Here is a 12,591-nt window from a genome sequence, read left to right as displayed (position 1 = left end):
GTCTCCCAGTATATTGTTCGTTTAATATAGGGATGAAGATATTGATCCCTTTCTGCTTGGTACAAATTACAACTAAACAAAATGTGTGCTAGATCCTCAATTTCATGATCCCCACAAATACAAATTCGTTCGTTATAAGGGATACCCTGGAATCTTCCATGTCTTACCATGGTATCAAGTTGGTCGAATCTTGCTCGGGTAAATGCCTCTCTGAGATGTTTAGGGATCTGTATTTTTAGATAAGATGGCATTTGAAAGGACCGTTTGTATTGGCTCAACCATTTTAAATTGCCTACCCTACTGAGTGTGGTTATGTCTTCTTGAGCCGCAATGTCCAAAATTCTCTGTCTTGCACCCTTTCTTGCTTGATCATTCATAGTACAAGCTACAGGGAGGCCACAGCTCTTTATAAAGTTTAACAGTTGCCAGGACCATGTAGATTGCAATTGAGAGTGCAACTGTTCTAATAAGCATAGTCTAGGAAGTCTGTTTGGCTCCATTTCATTAATTTTACACCAGTAATTGAGCACTCTGATTTTAGCTTGAGAGCAGATAGAATAAATTTCTAATTCCGCTCTCACAGCAGCTGCTGAGGTCCTTTTATCTACTCCTAGGATACTTCTCAGATGTTGAGACTGGGCTAGTTCTGCTACTGTGGTGGAATTTAGACCCCATACTTCTGCTGCATATAAAAGCATAGGTGTAACCTTAGCTTTGTATACATTAATTATTGGGGCTAGGGAGCCTGGGTACTTGTTGACTTTTAGTTTAAGAATGAGATTCATACGTGCCTTTGTTCTAAGTGAGCTTTTATGGTGATGGCATGACCAGGATCCATTCTCATTGAATGTTACACCAAGATAGGAAAAGGACTTTACTTGTTCAATTGGTTCACCCTCTAATTGCCATCTGTGTCTCTGCTGTCTTTTACCAAAAACCATTATGTTTGACTTAGATTTATTAATGGTCAGAGAATTATTCTGGCAATAACAGCTAAGTTTTCTTAACAGCCTTCGTATACCAACTTGTGAATATGATAACAGTATCATATCATCAGCATAGAGCAAGATGTTACAGGAAGTATGTAAAACACAAGGCATATGGAGTGCTGAGTCCTTCAAATGTCCTGGTAGATCGTTTATATACAAATTAAATAGCAAGGGGGCTAATAAGCACCCTTGTCGTACCCCTCTATATGTGTCAATTCTATTGGATAAGGCTCCATTTAACCCAAGAGAGAAGTAGTTGTAGTATAACATCCATCTGGTAAAAGCTAAAGTTGTATTTACCCTGGAGCCAATTTGGTAGCCCTTGTTATTGCATTAAAAACAGAACCATCCAATCTACTCCAACTAGAAGGTGATCTGCCAGGTTTGGCACTGGCAAAAGTGTTCAAGGCATTTTCAAAGGCAGCACAAGTGGATTATATTGCTCTAAATGAGAGATTACGTTTTTATGAATAAAAGAAGAAGAATAGTCTGTTCTTGGTATATTACATTTCTCCAGCTGTTTAGACCTCTTTCAGAACAGTGCGGAGTTGACCTTGGTCAGCAGGCCCAACCCCTCGCTAGTACCAATGTTCAAAAAGTATGCTTCTGGCCTTTGCATTTAGTTCTGCCTTGATGGCCTCTGCAGTACAATTTGAATATGTTATCTGACTCACTTCCTTGAGGGAAAGTGTACTCATAGAGTGGAGTTCAGGATTTGTAGAATGTTCATCTCTCCTTAGCATATTTTTGTTGTCTTAGTTTGTTGTGAGTTTTTCGGGCTATGCGGCCATGTTCTAGAAGAGTTTATTCCTGACGTTCGCCAGCATCTGTGCTGGTGAAATGTCAGTAATAAACTTTTCTAGAACATAGCCACATAGCCCGAAAAACCCACAACAAACTATTCATGCTGGCCATGAAAGCCTTTGACTTCACTTTTGTTTTCTTGTTTCGTTGTTATTGGCTTCATCCTTTTGTTGCTCTCAGTCTTTTGTTTGTTGTACTTTAGTGACCCAGCAAATCTATGGTGATCAAGGTCCCCTTTTTGCAACTGTGTAAATTGTGGGTACACATTTCTTCCACCTCTGTCATTAACACAGATAAGTGAAAAACCTCCTTGCTTTCCCTCAGGTATCTGCTTGAGGCTGGAATTTGCTTTGTTCAGAATTATAGCAAAAACATGATTCCTACCACTTTGCAATTACTAATGAATTCAGAATCAGTGGCTGAGTCATGGGAAATCATAGTTACCAGCCCTGATCCTGTGGTAGGTTTTGAGGAAATCAGTGAATGGTCACTGACTGTGAGGTCTCTCAGGTTGGAGAGATTTAAGAAGTCAAGGAAACACATAGGCCGGTTACAGACCGGCAGTTTAGTGCGTGTTCGCCACGCACTAGGGTTACGAAAGGGTGGTGCTTCCGCACCGCCCTAACCCTAGTGCGTGGCGAACACGCACTAAACGGCGGCGGCCCTTCCACACGGCCGCCGCCATGAGTACATCATGGCCACGCCGCCTCTAGACGGGGCGGCGCGGCGCGTCCATGACGTAGTAGCTCCACGCCAGGGCGCTTAGTGCGCCCTGGACACGGAGCAGGAAGGAGCTCCATTTCGGAGCTCTTTCCGGGTTTAGTCCGCTGGGCGCAGCCTTCAGATGGCTGTGCCCAGCGGACTAAACGAGCCCCTTTCTCTGCTCCCCGCCGCCGCGGGGTGTCCTTGGGGCTTGAAGCCCCAGGGACACCCCTTTTTCAGGCTGCGGGGAAGTGGCCTCTTGCCGCTCCCCCGCAGCCCGAAAAGCGGCGGATCGGGGCCTCAGCGGCTGCCGTTCTGGCCACTGAGGCCCCGCTCCGGCGGGGAAAGGGGCGGGGCCAGACCGCCCCAAATTGGCGGTCTATATCCCACCATAGTTCTTTTTCAATATCTCTACATCCAAAAATAAATGAAAGAAGAAAGTGAGAACTGTTTTTCTAGCCTGGTTTCCATCTGCATTAGTGTCCAGTTTAATGCCTCTTCTGTCAGGCTGTGCTCCAGATTTCTCTACCTCCATTGTTGCAATCATCAGTTAAACCAGTATTGGACAGAAAGCAGCAAATTGTTGACTTGGGGCCAAAACAGACCGGCAAAAAATGCCACCTTCTGTTTGGCTTGGGGGCGTGGCGTATGCATGGCACATGCCCCATGCTGGCATCACGCGGTTGGCATCACAGTGTTTCTGCAGCGCAACGTTTACACGCAGTCAGTAACGCTGAAAAGCCGCTGCCACCATGGAAAGGATGCCTTTTCCCCACTCCAAAAAGGAGTGGCATATACAGTCATCCCTCTGTTTTCATAGCGGATCCATTCCAGACCACCACCACCTCCAAAAACGGAAACTCTCATATAATCAAGACTCATTGGCTTGAATGGCTGTGCATGGCACTAGCCTCTGAATGCACCCAGCCCCTCCGTTTTCATGGACTTGAAGTCCACAGTCTCGTTTATTCATAGAGTGGCAAGCCCCATTGGCTAAAATGACACATATGCCCGTGCCAGTGGAGCTTGAATACATGCAAGTTTGCATTTTCGTGTGTGTGTGTCTGGAACAGATCCCCCATGAAAACAGAGGAATGACTGTATATTTCTGACCTTCTGATGCCTGAAAGATCCACTGGTGGTCTGTGTACTACTACTTACCTAAAGCTTATATAGAGATTGCCAGACTTATGCTGGTCTAGAGGATTCTTATCATGACTTGGATTATTTTTCACTGAGCCACAGGAGATACAGTTATGATTGTTGCTCTTGCGTACTATTGTATACGAAACTTTCCACTGCTGAACCCAACCAACAAATTGCTCCCTGTTCTTGTGCACCCTGCTTTTTATTCGTGCAGGTTGTATGGTACCTCCGTCAACCTAGAAGTAAATTTTTGATGTCAGAGTCAGCTTAGCTTTCTGTGTTGACTTTGCAGTGCCATCATGCAAGAGACTTTTGTTTTGTTATTGAAAACACACATAATTCATACTATGCTCTTTACCTGTCAGTGTGTGATACACTATGGTTGCGATACACAGACCATGGAAAAGGGCAAGTTGCTTACTTGCAACTGATTTTTTTCTGTAGTTATCGGTGAATCTGTACAACTCATTCTCTGTTGTTGACAGCTTATGTCAGTTTGATTTCTTCTTCAGTGCTGGACTGCTTCAACTATCATGAAATTGACTGGAAGGGCTTTGAGTGTCTGTATTATCAATCAGGGACTCATTTTCTTGTTCTTATCTCAACTGTAAAATGTTCTGAAAAAGGCTAGTAAAACAGACGGGTTGTTACCACTGGGTGACATTCCATTCCAATGCTCCAAATGACTATGCCTAACAACCAGTACCCCTTTAGTATATAAGCTCCAAATAGTAAAAATACTGTTGATTGGAAACATCTTTTGGTGTCCTTGTCCATTGGTCAGACAAGAATGGGACCATTGAAATACAGTGCCTCCTGCTGTTTACAAATATTTGATGATCAGCTATTATAATAAATATCTCTGGGAGGTCCAGAAGTACCAAAAGGATTGTTCTATTCAAGCTGCCACATTGAGGCTGGGGTGAACCTGGCTTGAGATAATACAAAATTCCTCACATTCATATAGATGATATGGCAAGCTAAAAAATTAATAGAAGATTTTTGGCCAAATATTTCAGTTATGGTATGATAAGGAAATGAGCCAACATTACAGTTAATATTAAATCTGTTTGGAATCCAGTGTCTTGATGCCTAAATGAATAGGTAGTCTTAAAATCTGCTGACATTGTATCTTCCTTTGTGCCTACAGGCTAGGTTTGTCACGTAAGAAGTGTATTTAACTGCACAGCAGTTACACAAATTATTATTCTATGAATTATCAGAAGCAATTGGCAACTACTGTAGCAATTACTTATATGACATTAGAGCATGTTGTCCTGAGATGCTTCCTTCTTTGTTTTACTAGAAATTCTAGCTGACTTCTCACTCATGTAGTTAATGGAGAACAATATTTTTTGGGAGATAAAGGTGGGTTTATTTCACCCGTTCCCTTAAATGGCTTCTTATGGTGACTCTGGTGACTTTGTTTTATGTTAGGTATTTACCCTTTACCTTTCCATGATGTCACAATGACTTACAGAAAATAAAATATGTAGATTCAACTATTTTAAATCACACAAGGAAAGTTAAAATTATACTGAAATAATAGTACTAATGAAATGCTAAAAGTGAGGGCAGGTTACAAAATAGATGTATTATACAGTGCGCCCGCGCATTATGCGGCCTTGAGCATACGCGCTTAAGCCGCGGCGCGTGCGTGGGGCAGAAGGGGCGGCGCGTCCCATTCAATTGAATGGGCACGCGCGCCCGTTGCGCCCCACGCGTGCTTGTGCTGCTGCGCCGCCGCGCACGAGCCCCATTGTTTCCAATGGGGCTCGAGCATAGGCGGAATTCGCCTTACGCGGAGGGATCCAGAACAGATCCCCCGCGTAAGGCGAGGGCGCACTGTACAAGAAGTGCTCTCAAAAATAAGCATTCCCCTTCCAATAACATAAAGCAAGCAGTAAGAAGTGGTAGGACTATGTTATGCAGCCTGGACCTCAGCTGTGCTTATCCAGCAGCTTTTCAAAAACAGGAGTTGTACTTGTCTGGCTGCATCTGCATGCGATAACACATGGTTTTGGTTTTTCAATCCTGCGTCTATTCTGGCAGGATTTCATGTTGCGATAATATCCTTAGATGCAAATAGAAGAGTCTATTTATCCAAACATTTATGAAATTCTAAAATTGAAAACAATACTTTTTTCTCTTTACAGCACCTTTCCCTGAAAGCCAAAAGGACTAAAGTTGATGACCATTGACTCGCCATTGCTGTTCAAGTCTACAGTGTGTGATGCTGAACTTGCTACCAATTTGAAACTCCTACTGTCCATCCAACAGTTAGTTGATTAGCAACCTGATCCCATATCAACTATAACATTTGAAATGCCCGCCTGCCAGATTCCTGTAGGAATTTATGCATGATCAATACATTGTAACTGAAGTAGAGCTTGCATTGTGGACATTTTATCCAGCAGTCTTAATTGTGCTGACTGCTCCTGCTCACCAGGGTGTTTTGCTCCTTTTAAACTAAGTAGAAAAATGATCAGTGCAAAAGGAGACTGACAAAACTGTGTGAGATTATGCAGTGTGTGGATAGCTGCCTTGCATCCGTAGGGCAGAGATGGGGAGGGGGAAGATGTAACGTCTTCAGAGTGACAAAGTAGAGCTCAGGATCCTTTAGATCACTGTGAAAGCTGTTGGCCATCCTGGATCTACTTGCAAATTGTAGGCAGATTTAGGATCACGAGCCTTGCAATACTTTAATGATTGTAATGAAAACCTTGAAACTGTGATTGTGCCTAACTGCTGTGATTTTTTTCTGCTTTTGCTCTGAAGCAATAGATTTCTAATCTTTTACCAATTTTTATTTCATTTTTCTTTCCCTTGTATCTTCCCCCCTCCTTTGTAGTGATTCTGTTTTTTCAATAGAACCTCTTCACATAAATGTAAAATTGTGTTAATCCCCACCAAGAATGTCATTCTGTAAGCAATTTCAGAGTGGTATATATAGAGGAGAGATATACATTCTCTTCACAAACAAGCTAGATGCCAGTTCTTAGTGGATTCTCCACTCCAGTAATTTTAAAGAAATTACAATATAGGTCCAATCTATACAGAAATATCCATACAGTACATATTTATTTCAACTTATTTTATAATGGACTTTGGGAAAACCTGTGCTATGTGGATGGTCTTGTGGAATCTTTCTTGGGCTAAGATTAGTGATTGCCACCAGTCTGATAAGAGGAAAACAGTGGTAACTGCATGGCATTGAGAAGAAAGAATGCTTCCTTTAGACAGGGACAGGATGACTCTCTTAAAAGATATTCTTTTTTCTTGAGGGTGCAGACACTGAAGGGTACTCTAGATTAGCAGAACAGTGGGAGACCTCTTGGTATTAGATTATTTGGCCTTCTACTCTTAAAAACATTTTCTGTTATATCAGAAAATTCCTATCCTGCTAGTGTGATATATGAAAGAATGATGTTCTGTGAAGGCATCTGATTTAGAACAAATTCACAGATTCAGTTCCTTTCATGTAAATAGAACTAGCCCATGTGATTTAACCTAGTGACGTCTACCTGGTGGTTCTGCTTTTTGCCAAGTTTAATACATGCCAAAATGTGCTTCTTTAAATCTGGAAAAATTATATCCTGCCCTCTTAACTTTTATTAAAACACTGTAATTTTTACAGCAGTTCACAGATTGCCTTCTTTGAAGGTGAAATGATATGTTCAGCAGGCACTGATTAAACTGCATCGGCTTGCCTTCCTACAAAAACTCCCTTCATTGTACCAGAAGTATAGTTTTAGATAAGTATATATTTATTTTCAAATATTGTTTATTTTAGGATGATTTTTTGAATGCTTGGATTTGTGCTTGTTTTTAGAAGATTTGTTTTGTTGAATGACTTGTTCTCTTCCCCCTGTTTTAAATGTATGTAAATGATTAAGGGTTTTGTTTTTGTTTTTACACAGAATAAGGGTTTTCCTTGACCTGGATGTGCATTATAAGCCACCTTTTCAAATCTTCCTTCTCATTCTGCTCTCCATAAATTTTCAGAAAAGCTTGTTCTGTCAATATGTGGTTTGTGCAGTTTCTCTGTGCTGTATATATCATCAGCTTCACAAAATGCATTCCATCTTTTGGATTTCTGATGCAGATCTCTTTCTCTCTCCTCCTCCCTTCTCCTTCCCTATGGTAGTTGAGCTCTTTTGAGCTGGGGTTGTCTTTTATTCTTGTGGAATGTGTGGTGTTCAGAATATTGTTGGTGCGCCATAATGGGCATTTAATTGTAAAGCTGTTTTCCCTTTAAAGGAGCTTAGAAAGTCCTGGATGCAAAGTGTGTAAACATCCATGTTGTTTTGTCCTCTGTTAACACACTCTAGGGGGAAAATAAAGTTGTGGAATCAAGTAATCTAGGAAATGTGTGCCTGTTAATCAACGTTAATTTCAGCATTATCTGAATCAACACTGCCTTTTCCAAATAATAGCAATAGCATTTACATTTCTATACTGTTTAATAGTGAACTCATCACTCTCTAAGCAGTTTACAATTACCTCCAACAATCTGGATATTCAGTTTACCGACCTACGAAAGGATGGAAGACTGAGTCAACCTTGGGGCCCTGGGATTGAATTCACAAACTTGTGGCTATAGTATGGGCATTTTAACCACTGCATCACCAGTGCTCCCTAGCAAGCAGTCACAGAATGTCCTGGAGACTCAGCCGCCATGCTCACCACTTCCTTCTCATGACCCACAAACTGTATCACCAAAATACACTATATTTCATCCAGGCAGATTACAGAACAAAACAAAACAAACAATCCAAAAGCCTCCCATTGAGTCCCTTAATTTGCAGAATTTTTTGACTCCCCTAGTGAAAATTCCAGTGTATTTTGGGTATAAAATGCTGCATATGTACAGGAGTGTTTGCATGTGAAGAATCAGATTAATTACATTGTATTCAAATGCATATATTCACAGGAAGGAGAACCTCTGTGCTGAGGAATTTTCAGCTTGTGTTTGCACCAAAAGACATGCCAGGGTGGCCGGGGGGCAATAGATTTGTTGGGGGAAAAATATAGGACATTTCTTCAATATCTCTTCCCCAAAGTGAACTATTTTTAAAAGTTCCCAGGCAGAAATGAATGGCATTTATAGTATTATTTGCTCGTCCTATAAAAATTATGCCCGATAAATTTCAAAAGAATAGGTGCAACATGAGTCTTAATTTATGTGTTTTGAAAAAAGTATATGCTTATCCTGAGATCCAATGTGGTGGTGTAGTTTGAGTGATGAACTAGGACATTAGTATTACATGACTCAGCCATGAAAACCCACTGAGTGACTTGGGGCAAGTCACACTTTCTGAGCCTCAAAGGAGGACAAATGCATCTCGCCTCTGATCAAATGTTGCCACACGCACACAAAACCCCATGAGAGGTTTTCCTTAGGCAATAACCACATAAGTTAGAACTGACTTGAAGGCACAGAACACCAACAATGTGCTTACCTTAATTTGGGGGGGAGTGGTGAAGGTGGAAAGAACATTAGTTATGAAAATTATAGGAAAAAAGTGACCCTAGTTTTTAAAAACCATGTAAGAAATCAGAAGGAAAGATACAGTTTTGGATCAATAGGAACTGTTTACTTTTGAGGGGTGTATGTGGAGTGATGGTTTTCCCCAACAATTTGTATAAGTGTCGTATGTCCCAGTGGTGTCTCTAAGCAAGAAACAGGAAAAATAGTTTTAAGAGATAGTTATTGGTGTTGTATAGATATTGGGGATTGAGAATGAAATGAAAAACTGTTTGGTTTTCATTCTGTTACACAGGCCATACAAAACATTTCACTTGCAATGCCAGGAAATGAACAGGGAGATAGTCATGCATTGTCTGCAAACAGCTAAAAGTATCTTTCATTTTTATTTAAAAAATGTATACATCCAGCTCTTTTAACAACAATACTATGTGACTATAACAATACTCAAAAGATGGGCATCTGAACAAGTTTTGCTTTTAAAAACGGAAAGAGCATAGTTTCTGTGCTACCACATTCTGTGTTTTTCTGTCTTTCATTTGGTATATGATATAGAATGGTTTTAAACACTTGCTGTTTGGAATTCCTGAAGGAAATCCAGGTACTCAAGTAAAAATATTTAAATAGAAAAGAATAGGAATCCACACACTGGGATATATGTTGAAGTCCAGACATATTATTCAATATTGTCTGCCTTAATTCAGAAATGTATCATTGAAGAGGTTTCGTGAGTTTTGAGGTGTAGATGACACTGTCTGTGGAGAGGTGAATGTTAAAATCATATTTTGTCTCCATAAGAGATCAGGACTATTACATGAATAGTTTATTAGAACACATGTGTTTTCACATATTTCTGAAAATGTTTTAGGAAACGGGATACAAAACAGGAAATGGCCAATTTAAATTTATTTGTGTCAGCTGCATAATAGCTATACAGAATATGTCATGAAACCACAGGTGGTTGTTGTAGAGGAGTAATTAAGCCAAAACTCAGTATGTAAATCAAAATCCTCTTGTAATGCTGAGGAAGTGGAAATTTAAGAATTCAAAATGACTTGTCAAGTCACTACATCTGAACTAAAACTGGAACATATGCAACCTTTTGCAATAAGACAATGAAAGGTTTATAGCTACAGAAACAGCTTAGAATAACTGCCCTTTATTATTTTCATAAATCTGCTTTTTATTTCAGTTTTTATGTTGGCATGTTAAACATTTCTGTTGAATTCACAGTAGAGGTAAACTAATATCATGTCCATTTTACACAAATCAAGCAGCCATTTCACTGCCCTGAAATTTTGATGAAATCTAAACTGGCAAGTAGAGTTAGATAATGGCGGTGCAAAAAATGAAAATTGTGCTTGGGAGAAAAAAAATCTAAACAGTTGTATCTCAGACATTTCTTTGCAGAACTTTTCAATATTGGCTGTTTTTTGGTTCTCACTATGAAGACTTTCTGTTCAGAATTTAATGAAGGGAACTGTTGGGAAATTTAAGCATTTTTCAGGCATTCTGAAAGAATGCATAAGAAGTGGAATGAGCTGTGTAACTTGTCCCACCCTCAAATCCCTGGGTGCTTTTGGCTCCACACCTTCATTTTCCAGTCTCCATACATGAACAAGGAACTCTGAAAGGATATCCTATCTGACCAAATGGGGAGGTTTTCTGTGATAAAACAGGGTCCTCAATCATGTGAAGCATTTTGGTTGTGTTTCGTTGAATGTGGGTGGGCTCTCCATTCAGATCTTGCCACACTATGTGGCAAGGAGGGCACAGGGACATGCAGAGGGGAGTACATCACTGTCCCCACTTTCAGCTTTTAAGTCTTCTTTGAAATGCATGCAAAGGGCTACAGTTTAATCAATGTAATGAGAATGTTCAGGCATTATGGTACTTTGTTGTTACCTGCCTCAATCCTATCGGAAGAGGCAGGATATAAATAAATATTTATTATTATTATTATTATTATTATTATTATTATTATTATTGTAGAAAACTTGAAAATTTATTTTAGCATCAACTGACCCTTAAATTAGAATGTATCTATTATTATTATTATTATTATTATTATTATTATTATTATTATTATTATTATGCTTTATTTATATAGCACTGTAGATTTACATAGCGCTGTACATACAAACAATAAAATAAATAAAGTAGACCTGCCCATGGCGTATAATCTAAGAAATAATAGCATAATACATATAAATAATACAGAACAATACAGGAAAGGGTACAATAAAGTAAAGCAGGCAACAAATTAAAAACGTCAAGTAACAAATAAAAGTCACGCAGTGCCTGGGAACGCTTCTCTGAACATGATGGACTTCAACTCAGTTTTGAAACTGGTTAAAGAAGTGATGACCCATGCTTGTGTGGGAAGGAGATTCCAGGAGTGAGGGGCAACAAGAAAAGGGATATCTGGGACGGAGCAGTGAAAAGCCTAGGCTGAGACAGCAGACTTTGACTACTAGAATGGAGGGCACGAGTGGGAATGTGAGGAGAAAGAAGGTTAGATAAATAAGGAGGGGCAAGTCTATGCAGGGCTTTAAAAGTCAACAGCAGAAGCTTATACTGAATACGGAAAGGTAAGGGAAGCCAGTGAAGGGATGATAATAGAGGAGATACATAGTCAGAGCGGTGAGTGGATGCAATAATGTGTGCAGCTGAATGCTGAACAGAAATTAAAGGATGGAGGTGAGAGAGAGGAAGCCCTGCCAGAAGGAGGTTACAATAATCTAGTCGTGAGACAACCAGAGCATGGACTAGAGTCTTGTCAGTAGAATCCGAAAGAAGAATCAAAAATGAAACCAAGACTGCAGGCTTCCTGGACCAGTCGAATAGAGATGTCGTCAACAGAAACAGAAAAGGAGTATTGAAGGGTGGACTTAGGAGGAAAGACAAGAAGCTCCGTCTTGGACATGTTGAACTTCAAACGCTGATGGCGCATTCACTGAGATACAGCTGTAAGACAAGATGAAACTTGATGTTCAAGCCCTGGAGAAAGGTCAGGGGTGGAAAGATACAGCTGAGTGTCATCGGCGTCCAGATGAGAGGAAAAAACAAAAGAGCTAATAAGTTTTCCTAGGGACAATGTGTAGAGAGAAAACAAAAGGGTACCCAAAACAGAGCTCTAGGGTACTCCAACAGATAAGGGAACAGAGGATGAGGTCTGACTCCTCATGACCACTGCAAAAGATCTGTCTGACAAATAGGATCTAAACCAGTCAAGAACAGAGTCCGAGAAGCCAAGGTCAGAAAGTATGTCAACTAGAAGACTGTGATCAATGGTGTCAAAGGCCACAGACAAATCAAGAAGAATGAGAACAGAGTTAAGGCCATTAGCCTTGACCCACAAAAGATCATCCGAGATCTTAGCGAGAGCCTTCTCTGTAGAATGCCGTGGGCAGAAACCATACTGAAAGGGATCGAGAATGGAGTTGGCTTCAAGAAACTCAA

The 12,591-nt window shown here is 40.3% G+C and overlaps 1 protein-coding gene across 4 annotated transcripts in view; it reads left to right on the top strand.

The window, feature by feature from the left end:
* LOC121917516 (probable ATP-dependent RNA helicase DHX35) overlaps window positions 1–11,138 on the top strand; it is a 58,417-nt gene extending 47,279 nt beyond the window's left edge. For 3 of the 4 annotated variants that reach the window (XM_042443550.1, XM_042443548.1, XM_042443547.1), the window contains one exon: window positions 5,798–6,544. In XM_042443550.1, coding sequence (XP_042299484.1) covers window positions 5,798–5,842 — 45 coding nt within the window. In that variant the 3' untranslated portion in view covers window positions 5,843–6,544. Of the gene's footprint in view, window positions 1–5,797; window positions 6,545–7,278 lie in introns of those variants that run through there. The other variant, XR_006101052.1, reaches the window with a different exon arrangement.
* Window positions 11,139–12,591: the final 1,453 nt, after the last annotated feature.

Source organism: Sceloporus undulatus, unplaced genomic scaffold, assembly GCF_019175285.1.
Source record: "Sceloporus undulatus isolate JIND9_A2432 ecotype Alabama unplaced genomic scaffold, SceUnd_v1.1 scaffold_22, whole genome shotgun sequence".
NCBI lineage: Eukaryota > Metazoa > Chordata > Lepidosauria > Squamata > Phrynosomatidae > Sceloporus > Sceloporus undulatus.
Note: the sequence above shows the minus strand (reverse complement) of the source record. Positions and strands in the feature narration are given on the sequence as shown.